Genomic DNA, 14,508 nt, shown 5'->3' on the forward strand with positions numbered 1-14,508 from the left:
TATAATACATAGATTTGAAATTACAGCTTATACAGGCAGAAAAAAACTGAACTTAATTATTTTATGAATTGTGCCAAGTATAATCACTGAGAAGTAAGGTGGTGATTAATTGAACAATAAAATGAATTTTTACAAAAAATGTTAGAAATATTAAAAATACTGTAGAATTATGACATAAAAGAAAAGTATTAGAACTTAAAAATTATAAAATACTATTCTGAAAATGCTGAAATCTGCATTGTCACAGAAATATATCTTGTCTGCTTAAAAAATTACAACATGATCATTTTATCCAAAAAAATTTGTTAATAAATAAAATGATTTTTATCTAGTTTCATGTTCAGAATGGAATTTTGTAATTGATTTTCACTCATTCTTCCTGTATTAATCCAAAATTATGCAATTTTTAATGACTAGAGTCACGACTAGAATATTTTAATAATTTTAGAGCTCTTAACTGTCAGTTAATATATTAAGTCCATTGAAATATGCTACAGTATAATAATAATCATTTTAATTAATTAATGAAAAATACATGTTTATTAAATGAAAATATAATCTATACAATAACATAGCAGCCAGTTTTGCATTAAATATTAAATCAGATTTATCGCTTTCCTTTCTACTACCCATGTTTAGAAATAAAATAACACATTTCACTGTAAATTTCGTTAGTAAACGATAACTACATATTTGTAATTTTTAAAATGACAACATTTTTGGATAAACAGAATTGATCACATGTTATAAACACATCACTATAAATTAAAAACAGACAACATCTATAGAAACAAACTTTGAATTACTTCATCGATGATTTGAAACAAATGTGCGATTAAAAATAATATAGCAAGTTATTAGGAATGGCTTAATACTTTACAATTTACTAATAATATAAGAGTAAAAAATATTTTTATTTAAGTAAATAACTCGGCCATTGTGACTATTGCACATCTTGGATTTATGTTCACACATTTGGATATTTTGTAATATCTTTCTCGTTGATATTTTATTTGTCTAATTTAATGAAATACAAAATCAATTTATTATATACACTGAACTACCATAAATCGGCCATAGAAATGCCGTTCCACATTCGGTTGTAGTAGAATTATAGCACAGAAGCCTTCAAAAAAATATTGTATATTTCGCATGACGAAATAACATTAACACATGGGAGAATGGCTTTTATCACAAAACAGATGTAGAAATAGAACCTCATTTCTCATCTTAGGAATGATGATCAGAATTAATGATTTAATCGATTCCTGTCTCTTTTTACCCTCTACGATTTTTTTTTTTTTTTTTTCATATTTATGTGAAAAATATTGCCTACTTACTATGCATTATTTAAAAGTATTTTATTCCTTTATAAATCTTGAATGTAAACAGTGTGGATATAGCGACAAAGGCTGTTATCCCCTGGGTACTGAGAGTTTATAGTTAATGGATATCAAAAAGTTTGAGGGCTTGAATATAGATGCTTAAATGATGTTTACCTGCGAGAGCTTGAGACAAAAGAAAAGCAAGTGAGATGTTCGGTTCTTCAATTTTAATCTTTTTCCAAAGAGCAACTCTATAGGTTGTATACTTTGAACTCTTCTTATAAATCAGTCATGTAAAACAGAGAAAAAGATAAATAGCGATTACCAACGCTTTTCTTGGACTTCAAAGCATTGCTCATTTAATGTTGTTAAAATACGGGGAAAAAAAAAAAAAAAAACTTTTAATTTAAAAGAGATTTGATTCGATAATTTTTTTCAATATATTTTGCAGCAATATTTGTTTATGAGTTGATAAGCCATAAATTAGGTAAAAAGAAAAATTTTAAAGCTATTAATCTTGGAATAAAAAAATAATAAACATAAATTAAAAATACCAAAGACTTTTAGTCAATTAAAATGGAAATTTTATGACATGCACAAAATTCAAATGTAGTTAAGAGCATTAATCGAAAACATATTGAAACTGGCAAGAAAGAATTTAAAGGCAGAAATTGAAATCTTCATTTTAAATATATATATCGTCATTTCAATCTGAATTTTTATTTTCTGCGGGATCAAGTAAGATGGATGCATCATTGATTAAAGCAGAATTTATCTGTTTGTAAAGTCAGAAGAAAAAAAAATTACTTTTAAGATATAATAATCAGATGTAAATTAATCAATTAATTATATTGCTTGGACAGAAGTTATTCTCTAGCAAATACAACAGGACGGATTTTCAGGAAATGGGTAGTTATTCTTTAATTAATAGAACAAGACGGGGATTATTTATCATAGTGGAACTTTTTTTAAATGTAGCTATAGTAGAAATTTTACATTTTATAAAAGTTAAATATATCAAGCACAAAATTTTAAGTATAGAAAATATTTTGATTAAGAATTAATGTTTCGTAGCATATTAAGCAAACTAAAACATAAATTCTTTATTCTAAATGAATTCATTTTTTGGAAGTTATTTTTTTATGTACTGATCTCTTGCAATATTTCATAAGCAAGAAAAGAATAAAGCTCATAAGATTCTTACTTGTCCTTTGAATCTTATGCAGAATCCTTCTGCTGGTGTTGCAATATTTTAAGGTAACCGAATTTCAAGAACAATTTTTTTTTTTTTCTTACGACAACAATAAGACTTGCATAATTTACCTTGATTAAGAAATATTTTGTTAAGAATAAGAATTTAATGTAAACGTTTAAAATTAATTGTTTTAGAAATATTTTGTTAAGAATAGAATAATGTAAACGTTTAAAATTAAATTTATATTTTTTTATATGCTGATTTTTCTGTTGACACTTTTTGAGACCTTTGCTGATATCATACCATGCTCACGAATTTCAGGAAGATGAATCAGTCAATGTTTATCGATATTAAACACGCGGAATACTATGCAACTTTCTTTCCGGTGAGTAAGTTTATTCAGCGGAAGGAAGTACTGAGAAGAAACAAGAGATTGCTCAACCTTCACCAGAATTTTCTACGTCTATAGTTATTTTTATGTTCATGCTTTTATTTTTCGGGTTATTTTGAGTTTTATTTGCAGACCTCAAATCGATATGGAATGTTTACTTTCGTTTTTCCATTGTTGAGCAAACAGCTGAATACATACACAAGTCTATACGCATATGAACTTGATATCCATATTTTTTTCCAATTCGATGTGATATTATCCGACTAACATCGATTGTTTTTTGTTTTTTTAATGTGATTACGGTATGACAGTAAAGAAATTAGATGTAATTTTTAAGATTTTTTTATTTTGATTATATGATTAAAATAATAAATATTCAGTAAAATGATCAAAATAATCAAATTATTAAACATTTATTTTGCATCGCTATCTCTTTCTCAGATTTCCATCCCATGTCAATTCAGGAGCGTTTAATTCTCTATTTATCTAAACTTAATCTATGATTTTTAATTAATGGCAGATTTCACGTGCAACAGACCCATAGATATGGGAGATCTTCCGTAGAATTTATGCAATGTTTTGATAATGGTTTTACCATTAAGATCTCTCCCCCCCCCCTCCTTTTTGTTAAAAAAAGCATTGTATTAAAGTACAAATTTCTACAAATTTTATTTTATTACGAAAAAATGAATTCGGACAAAACCTGTATATCTGATGTTTCTTTCGAAATTATTATTTGTGCGACTAATATTTTCAACAATGCTCATAATAAGACGCAAATACATACAAAAAGGCACCATTTCATCACTTCCTTCAGTGTCTTCAACGCTGCACTGTTTCAGAACTTGAGAATCGTCGTCTTTTAAGCAAATTCTTTATCCAAAAAGTTACATAGTACGAGAAAAAAGTCACACATTGCGAAATAAGAGATCTAAACTGATCGTGGAAGAAGTTGGAAAGAATGACAGATAATTTGACACCAGTAGGAATCTGTGCACTGACACCTTGCTGAGATGAAATATTAGCGACATGCAACTTTGGAAACCTGCAACTACGTACTACACGCCTTCATTATACATATTTGAAATGGATGAAAACTGTTCAGATAGATCGGATCACATGATACTTTTCGCTTGTTTTCCTGGATATGGCATTATTCGCTTACAAATGAAAAATATTAATAAAGTTCCAGTAAAGTTTGAATATAGCAATACGTAAAATGCTATTTCCTTTTAATTGAATATAAACAAATACCTAACACAGGCTGTAAAAGCAAAATATGTGAAGTATCTTTTCAGTTAAATATTCTGTTTTATAAAATTGTCCATTTCATTTATTTAGAATATCATAGAACTATAAAACTTCCAGAATGATGGTGCCGATTTTCCCTCTGCAAACTGGTGGCGAAGTGACAATAACATTTTGGAAGATGGGTCCTCACCGTTATGCAAGATTGAGCCAAGCGGAGAAAGAGGAAAGTTACGACCATTTAGATATGAAAATAAAGTTACATTCACTATCAAACTAGGCAGTCATCCAATTCTTTGACATATTTATGCTTTAAAAAAAAGTCAGTTGACGAAAATGTATCATTATGAAGATCGACATAAGACGAAATGCATAAGTAAAATTAAAAGAGCCGCATGTAATACCGGAGTCATCGATTACCAGCCTCGGGCCTAGTGTGCAGTTAATCATATTGAACTCTTCCATCTCATAATGAATATTAGATAACAAATCTCTTTAATAATCTATACTTATAATAAAGCTCAATGTGTGTGTGTGTGTGTGTGTTGGCGCTCTACAGGCCAGGTCATTTGACATACAGCTATCAAATTTGGTACATGTATACCTTAGAGGTCGGGAATGTGCACCTGGGGTCCCTTTTTTTGAAATTTTAATTAGAATTTTAATTATTAATTAAAAACTAACTTTCCCGCCAAAAAAATCTTCCATTTTCCCCACCGCCAACTTTTCCGCCAAAAAAATCTTCCATTTCCCCCCACCGCCAACTTCAATTTTTTTTTTTCTCCCAACAGAAATGAGGCTAGGGTTAACATTTTTCGGCGGATTATTTCAAACGATTCTGTTTATTTTCTTAATGTTTTATGCATTTAAAATTAAACATTGTTAATTAATCCATGTTTCAGATTCATTCTGAAGTACTTTTGAATTAAAATAACACAGAATAAAGGAAATTAAAAATGTATAATCTGCATAGCGTTACCCCAACTGGCGTAGAAAAATTCACGCATATGCGCTACTGGAGCTGGCGAAGAAAATTCACGCATGCGCATTCTGACTGTTACCATGACAACCGTTATCAAAGGTTGATTTAAATTATTTTTAGGTTAGTTGCATGCTTTTGTAAGTAAATTGTATTTATGTTATATATTTTTTGTATATGCTTATAGTTTTAAGTACATCGTTTTTTAATTAGATTTTTTTAATCTGTTTTCAATGATTTAAATTATTTTTAGGTTAGTTGCATGCTTTTGTAATTAAATTGTATTTATGTTAGTTATATATTTTTTTCTATATACTTATAGTTTTAAGTACATCGTTTTTAAAGTAGTTTTTTAAACCTGTTTTCGACTGATTATTTTAAACGATTCATTTTATTTTCTTAAAGTTTGATGCATTTAAAATGAAACATTGTTAATAAATCGATCTGTTCATGATGAATCTGAGAAAATTTTGTTGACAAATTCTTGAGATATTACATAACTTAAGAAAGATATTCTTTAGTGCCCATAAAGTTTAAACGCTCAGTGACTCTATTATCAGTAATCATATTATTAAAAAAATGCTTTGTTTCAGTAAAAAATATTGTATTAATTGCAGTTTAGTCATTTCCATTTTAATTTTAAACATAAATTCTTCCGGAATTAACAGAAAATTAGAGAGATACATATTATGTTATGGCTGAAGGACTTTATATTATTATGAGTGAATTACATGACTATCAAAATTTGAAGCTTTAAAATATTTGATGAAGAAGCTATTAAAGTAGGAATTACATAAAATATTTAATTATTAAAATTTTAACGAGCATTAAGATTGGCGAACCGGCTGGTCGCCAAAGGCGGCTAGTATAAAAATAAATATGACTACGTTTAAAATACGAATTACAATTTTCTTCTTCTTTTTTACAATTTATATATTTTTAATTAAAAAATAATACCTTTTTTTTAATCACAGATTATTTTTTTTAATTTGGCTATGCATGTGAATATATAAGTGTGTACTGATAAGAAACGATCCTGCTCTTTGTTGTTTTATTTAAACTCTTGTACTCTTATGTTGAAACTGAATGGATGTGTTTTACATTACTGTTAGATAATAAATATTATAAAATAACAGCAAAATATCTTACATTAATTTTTTAGGAATTATAACCAATATTTTTAGCTTCCTGAGCACAAAAAGGAATCCTTATTATCACATATGTATAATTATGCATCGTATTCTTTTCGGAATACAAAGAATTAACATTACAGGTAAAACGAAAAAAGTCAAGGCTGCTTTGTCCAATTATGAGCATTTCAATGCTGAGCTGAACAATATTCTTCATCGCGCAGCTTGGCACAATCAGTTTCGACACAGTTTTTTTTAACTATTTTTCAAAATATTTAATAGAGTTTTGTAAGCAAGTATATTACTCTATTCTCGAAGTTATTCAGGTACGATTCATGATTTAGAATCAAATCATAAGCAGCGTTCCCACGAGGCCAACTATTGCGCGCAATTGAAGGCCCCGTCTATCTCAAGAGTATCACGTAATCCCAACGGATAACAATGACAAATAATTGTCTCATCGGAACAACTATTTGCCATTGTCCAATTGCGGTCACGTGCTCTCCCTGAGGTAGGCGTAGCTATTTATTGCACGTAATAATTGGCCTCGTGTGAACCCTGCTGTACGAGCAAACATTGTATTCTATTCTGAAGTTTCAGCTGCTTGTTGGTCTATCTCAACGTCTTTCCGAGGTATTAGCACCGCAACATAAACCCAAACTGCTAAAACGCAGCAGGGATAACTATGGACATAGACAGCAATAGAAAACTCTGCATTCTTGTCTTCATTAAGATGAACACCTGTTGCAAACACCGTCTCTATCACAGCATCAGTGTCAGTGTAAGGCATCGTTAATGGAAAACCATCAATCTATAAGTGAAAATTCAACTGAAGATGAGTATGGTGAGTGTAAAGAAAGAATTAAAATAATTACCTAAATACAAAGGAGTTTCAGAAACAAAAAAAACAAAATCTTGATCCATATCAGTCTAATTGATCAAATTTATTTTCGTGAATATGAGTTCTTTTATATTTGAAAAAAGAATAACAATTTCTTATTTACTAAAACGACATCTTAGGTTAGCCTGAAAATTCTCAACTCTTGATTGTTTAACCGAATTATTTCTATAAATAAATGAATTATTTAAAATTTTCTTCTTCTTCTTAATTCTTTTTAAAATTTTCTTTTTAAATTTTTAAAAAGAAAATTCTTTTTAAAATTTTAAACATGAATTATGTTTAAAATTTTAAAAAGAATTCGTTAAAAAAATTATCATTTAAAGAATTGCTCTTTTCAGTTTTTAGTATAATAAAATTAGGTCATCTAAACTGAAATATTTGCACATTTTAAAAAAATTGCATTCTTCGTTCTATTTTTTTTTTTTTTTTTTTTAATAAACATGTGAACTAAACACATGTCTTTACATATCCGAAGAAAAGAATAAACTGTACAAAAAGAATTAAGTGGGTATAAAAATATGGAAAGTTTTATTATTTTCGAGATTAATCAAGTTCAAAGTTGCATTAAATTTCAAAATTTCAACTAAAAAAAAAATTAATGAAAAAAATTTATTAATCAAAAAGATACGAAACATATAATGAGGGCCCCAAAAATTAAGTATACACTTCGACAGTTTGAAATATTTTATGAATAAATAGATAAACTTTACTTCGAAATAATCGAATTTCCCAGTGTCGCTACGATTGCCCTATCTCTCCTGTTATGTGAACAAAAAAATTAGTTTCTTCCTTCCTTTTATTCATAAAAGTAATGGATATGAAACTTCGTCCGAAAACGATGTCACAAAATTGAGTATACACTTAACAAATTTGTAAGTTTTTTTACCACTTTTTTTAAAAAGAAATTTTTTAAAGCATTATTACAATTGCTCAAGATGAATATAAAAGTAATATAAGTTTTTCATGAACGTAATTATTATTTTTCAGTCTTACAATCTCATAAAATCTCTAGGAGGGAAACTTCTGAAAAGGAACGTTGTTTAGTCATCAAATGGTCAAATGATTTCAAATCCCTTCAAGAAATTGGGTCGTTAATTGGGAAAAGTTATGGTTTTGTTCAAAAAATAATTCAGAAGCATCGAAAATCTGGATCTGTGGCCAATATTCCAGGAAGAATGCGTAAGGAAATTTTAATCACTACTGTAAAGATGAAGATTATACATTTAGTAAAGAAAAATCCTAAGTTACTTGCATCGTCTATGTCCTCAGAAATTGGAAGAAGCATTCCAGCTGAAACTGTTAAGCGGATTCTTCATAATGCAGGATTTCACGGCCTAAATTATGAAGGCCTGTGTTTCACACAATCATCTCCAATAACAGAGCCATTCATTAGTTACGCCAATGGAGGAGGAGGGGGGGGGACTTTCTTTTGCAATATATCTTAATATATATAAATTACGTGTCACGTTGTTTGTCCGCGATGGACTCCTAAACTACTTAACCGATTTTAATCAAATTTGCACACCGTGTGCAGTTTGATCTAACTTAAAAGATAGGATAGCCCTTTTTTTTAATTTTTAATTAGAATTTTAATTATTAATTAAAAACTAACTTTCCCGCCAAAAAATTCTTTTCATTTTCCCCACCGCCAAATGAGTACGGCTTCAGTTTTTTTCCCCAACAGTCATGAGGCTAGGCTTAAGATTTTTTGGCTGATTATTTGAAACGATTCTATTTATTTTCTTAATGTTTGATGCATTTAAAATTAAACATTGTTAATGAATCGATCTTTCAGATTCATTCTTAAGTACTTTTGAATTAAAATAAAACAGAATAAAGGAAATTAAAAATTTCTAATCTGCATAGCGTTACCCCAACTGGCGTAGAAAAACTCACGTATTTGCATTACCGTAACTGGTGTTGAAAATTCACGCATGCGCATTCTGTTCTGATTGTTGACATGACAACCATTATCAACGGATGATTTAAATTATTTTTAGGTTAGTTGCATGTTTTCGTAATTAAATTGTATTTATGTTAGTTATATATTTTTTGTATTCGCTTATAGTTTTAAGTACATCGTTTTTTTTAGTTTTTTTTAACCTGTTTTCAACCGATTATTTTAAACGATTCGTTTTATTTTCTTAGTGTTTGATGCCTTTAAAATTAAACATTGTTAATTAATAGTTCTGGTCATAATGAATCTGAGAATATTTTGTTGACAAATTCTTGAAATATTACATAAATTAGGAAAGATATTCTTTAGTGCTCATAAAGTGTAAACGCTCAGTGACTGTTTTCAGTAATCATATTACAAAAAAATACTTTGTTTCAGTAAAAAATATTATTATATTAATTGCAGATTAATCCTTTCCACTTTAATTTATAGTATAAATTTTACGGGAACTAAGAGAAAATTAGAGAGATATATATTACGTTATGACTGAAGGCGTTTATAATATTATGAGAGAATTATATGACTAGCAAAATTTGAAGTTTTAAAATATTTTGATGAAGAAGCTATTAAAGTAGGAACTGCACAAAATATTTAATTATTAAAATTTTAACGAACATTAAGATTGGCGAACCGGCTGGTCGCCAAAGGCGGCTAGTATATATATATATATATATATATATATATATATATATATATATATATTTCAAGACCGGAATCATTCTGGAATACTCTTCTGTTCTCCGATGAGAGCAAATTTAATCTGTACGGAAGCGACGGATGATATAAAGTGTGGAGAGAAGTTGGGAAAAAGAAACTAGATCCTAGGAATACCGTAAAGACGGATAAGTATGGAGGCGGATCCGTCCTTGTTTAGGGTTGTACGACAGCAGGAGGAGTAGAACTTGTCTTCATTGATGGCATTATGGATAGAATGGTATATCTTGACATCTTAAAGAATAGTGTACAAAAAAAATGTCCACAAAGTAGGACTTGGATCAAACTTCGTCTTCCAGCAAGACAATGATTCGAAATATAGGGCGAAAATAGTCAAACTGTATTTGTTGTACTATTGCAAGTAGAAGCTGCATAATCCACTCCAATCCCTAAATCTAAATGCCATAGAAAATTTATGGGCTCGGTTAGAAAACTATGTCCATGAAAATGATATGACGAGCAAAGAGGATTTAAAGAAGATCTTAAAATAAGAGTGGGCAAAAAGTTCGGTCGAAACAGCAAAAAGGCTGGTGGAATACATGCCTAAAAGATGGCGAGCTGTGATCCAGGTAAAAGGATATGTGACAATATTAATTTGCTGTTTTTATGGAAATTAATAAGGTTTATACTCAATTCTGTGGCGTAATTTTTTTTCCAAGTGTCATACTTATTCGTTTTTGTTTTTTTTAATAATGAATTCGATTCAGTAATTCTTTTCTATACACATTGAAAGAGGAAAACAAATAGTATTAATAGTAAAAATCACGGTTTTCTTATAGCAAAATTTAGGCTCGTTTGGTAAAAACATACGTAACATGTTTAGGTGTATACTGAATTTTGAGGCTCACTGTATATGTCACTTGTACGAGAAAGTTAGTCTAAAGTAAATGTAATGAATTATAAAATGTATTTGTTTCTATATTTTCATCTCTACTTCTTTGTGTGTGCACGCCCGGTAGCGCGCTTGAATCAATTCTTTAAATAATATACTTTTCCATTAATTCTGAGTAGGGGGGGGGGGATCTTCATTTTTATTTTGACGCACTTCATTATATCACTTATCCAACATCTTACCACTCCCATTCCAATTTCTGATAACTTCAAGATCAAAAATTCTAACTACGTCACTGTCTTTAGACAACAAAGAAAACCTTATCTTCATTTTCTACTAAAGTACGTTTTACACAAAATGCTCTTGAAATCATTGTGATAAACTTTAACAAAACAGATCGATAACAAATTTCAGTTTCAGCACTTCTGGACGACTGTACTCTAAAAAGAGGAAGATATGCAGTAAGATGGGCGCACTCCGGAATTATTTGCTAAGCATTGACCTTCACTTCGGTTCCGTATTACTGTCATTTCTATTCTGAGACGACCACTTTTCGACGATCCTATCTCATTAAGGAGACAGACGCGGAAGGACGTGCGCATTTCCGGAATTCTTCGTCATTCTTTGACCTTGATTTCCGCCCTATTCGATTATTTTGTGTGTGTGTGTGTGTGTATGTGAGCCTCGTGTCGTTTCTGACCGTATCATTTTAATTCAGTCTGCGATTAATCCGAGTTTACTTTATTGTTAAATGTAAATATCCCCTTCTTTCATCTTTCCTCTCACCCCTATTTTGACGAATTACCATCCTAACGCATGCGCAAAAGCCCGGAGGGTTTTAGAATCCGTTGTCAAGCAATAGATGCAATTTCTTACAGTTTTTCCTCGTCGCGCTATTATATTTTGATTCGAAATATTTAATTCTATTATATTTTAATTCCATTTATTGTTCCTATAGCTTATTCAAGTGGCTATAAAAATTTCAGGAGTTGCACTTAGACAATGATTTTAAATATTGTGACCGAAAATCAGAAAACGAAGAATTATAATTCCGACCACGCATCCTACAAAATACACCAGTCTGATTGCCAGCATTTCAAAACACGAGAAAAAAGATTTGCCAAGAAGAAAAGGGTGAATTTAATACAAATTTTTCTTCAAATAAAAAAGTAAAAAAAGATACTTTTGGGAAAACATTTGGTAATGAATTTGACTACATTGTTATTGAATTGCGTGTGATATATCATGTGAGGGGGGAAGGGAAAATTTTCTTTGATTAAATTACTTCCATTTTTTTTTTTTCTTTTTTTTTCTTTTTTTGAAAAAAAAGTGTTTTAATATTTTTGAAAAAAGAAAAGAAAATTGATTGACGAATTTTAAGTACAGAAATCTAAATACTACTTCTTAAGTCACAATCCTATATTTGGGCTACTTAAAATTAATCAAAAGTATTTTTGTGTAAATTTGTGCCCTTTGTAGGTAATTTTGGGGATAAATTCCCTGACAATCAGGGTTCATCTTACTGTTAAACATAAATATCCCCTCCTTTTATTTCATCTCTATTTTGATGAAATTTAACTTCCTGGAGCATGCGCAAAATCGCGAAGAGGATTTTAAGATTTGCCTCATGCTGATGAAAATAAAAAGGGTCTTTCGAATAGAAATGGTACTTACCTTATATTGTTTCATTATTTGTTCTAATTCTTGCAACGAGTCATCGCTTGCCGTCCTACCTACATTTCTCTCTAACCTAAATTTATGGGAGGTTTTTATTTTTTTAATTAAACAGTGCAAAAACAATTATAGCACAAACAAAAATATAATTTTATATAATATTTAACAAACTTTTATATTTTTCACATAGAGATCAATTCAAATGACGTCACAGCATTTAAAAAACACAACAGCGCATGTCATTTAATGTGTTGGTTTAAATGGTAATGAGATAGCCGATAAATTAACTAAGACAGCCTCAGCTAACATATCTCTTGGTGACCCAATACTCACCTATTTTCTAATCTCCTCTATCAAAAAGATGGAGTCGGGTGCATTTTGGAGGATCTCATCTACTCACCCTTGGTACTTTGGTAAAAGTACTGGTTGGTGTCACCATCTGGATATCTCTAGAAAACAGCAAACGGCTCTCTCATTTTTTGAGTGGAAATACCAAATCCCTCACCTTCCAACATGGTCGAAAGATCTTTGCTGAATGCCCTTGGTGCAAGGCAGATCAAGCCTCTCCCAATCATATTCTTAAATGTTTAAATTTTACTATTTTTTGAAATTTATTTATTTATTAAGATTTTAAGGAATCCGCTTCTGTTTTTAGACTTTTTAAATACCTTTGATTTCTTCGAGGTGGTACAGTGCAGCTATACCACCTGGGATCAGAAACAACAACACCAATTTTAATAAGCAAAACGAAGTACAATAATTATTTTTAAGAGTTAGATTATGACATTACAAAAAAAAAACTTTCTGTCTATTTAATTTACATGAAATCCTAAAAAGCTAACAAAAAATAATGGAGATGCCGGCGAAATTTATAAAAATAAATAAATAAACGATGTTTCACATACAAATAAGAATTCATTTCAATGCAAAGGCTATATTCAGTTTCAAACAAAATGTAATCAAAACAAACAAACGAGCTGAAAAATTACCATGTTTTTAGGCCAAATAACTAGCAGCGCAAATTCTATCTAAATTCCATGAAAAAAAAGCATCTAATGTATAAAAATACTCGAAAAGTTATAGTCTGATTTCGAATCAATAGATACTGAATTTCTTATAGAAATTAGAAAAAAATCGAAGATTCTGGAAACAAATAGCTACTGAGGATTTGATTTAAAAGACGCTCTTTATTTTAAACTAGCCGCCTTTGGCGACCAGCCGGTTCGCCAATCTTAATGTTCGTTAAAATTTTAATAATTAAATATTTTATGCAATTTCTACTTTAATAGCTTCTTCATCAAAATATTTTAAAACTTCAAATTTTGATTATCATATAATTCATTCATAATATTATAAAGGCCTTCAGTCATAACGTAATATGTATCTCTCATTTTCTGTTAGCACCCGTAGAATTTATGCTTTAAATTAAAGTGGAAAGAATTTATCTTCAATTAATATAATAATATTTTTTACTGAAACAAAGCATTTTTTTATAATCTGATTACTGAAAATAGAGTCACTCAGCGTTTAAACTTTATGGGCACTAAAGAATATTTTTTTAAATTTATGTAATATCTCAAGAGTTGGTCAACAAAATTTTCTTAGATTCATTATGAGCAGATCGATTCATTAACAATGTTTAAATTTAAATGCATCAAACACTAAGAAAATAAAACGAATCGTTTAAAATAAACGGTTGAAAACAGGTTTTAAAAAAACTACTTAAAAAACGTTGTACTTAAAACTATAAGCATATACATGTTGTCATGGCAACAATCAGAACAGAATGCGCATGCGTGAATTTTTTTCGCCGGTTACGTAACGCAAATACGTGATTTTTTCTACGCCAGTTGGGGTAACGCTATGCGGATTAGAAATTTTTAATTTCCTTTATTCTGTTTTATTTTAATTCAAAAGTACTTCAGAATGAATCTGAAAGATTGATTCATTAACAATGTTTAATTTTAAATGCATCAAACATTAAGAAAATAAGCAGAACCGATTGAAATAATCCGCCGAAAAATTTTAACCCTAGCCTCATTACTGTTGGGAGAAAAAAACAACGGAAGCCTTTCTCGTTTGGCGCTGGGGATAATGGAAGATTTTTTTGGCGGAAAAGTTGGCGGTGGGGAAAATGGAAGATTCTTTTGGCGGGAAAGTTA

The 14,508-nt window shown here is 29.7% G+C and overlaps 1 protein-coding gene across 1 annotated transcript in view; it reads right to left on the minus strand.

The window, feature by feature from the left end:
* Window positions 1-46: 46 nt before the first annotated feature.
* The window catches only part of LOC129963141 (coiled-coil and C2 domain-containing protein 2A-like), an 82,634-nt gene continuing 68,172 nt past the window's right edge, over window positions 47-14,508 (minus strand). Inside the window, exons 35-36 of the mRNA XM_056077242.1 lie at window positions 12,347-12,422; window positions 47-7,079 (exon numbers count right to left, since the gene is read on the minus strand). Of these exons, the coding sequence (XP_055933217.1) occupies window positions 6,852-7,079; window positions 12,347-12,422 (304 nt within the window). The 3' untranslated portion in view covers window positions 47-6,851. The remainder of the gene's footprint in view (window positions 7,080-12,346; window positions 12,423-14,508) is intronic.

This window comes from Argiope bruennichi, chromosome 3 (assembly GCF_947563725.1).
Source record: "Argiope bruennichi chromosome 3, qqArgBrue1.1, whole genome shotgun sequence".
In the NCBI taxonomy this organism is placed as follows: Eukaryota; Metazoa; Arthropoda; class Arachnida; order Araneae; family Araneidae; genus Argiope; species Argiope bruennichi.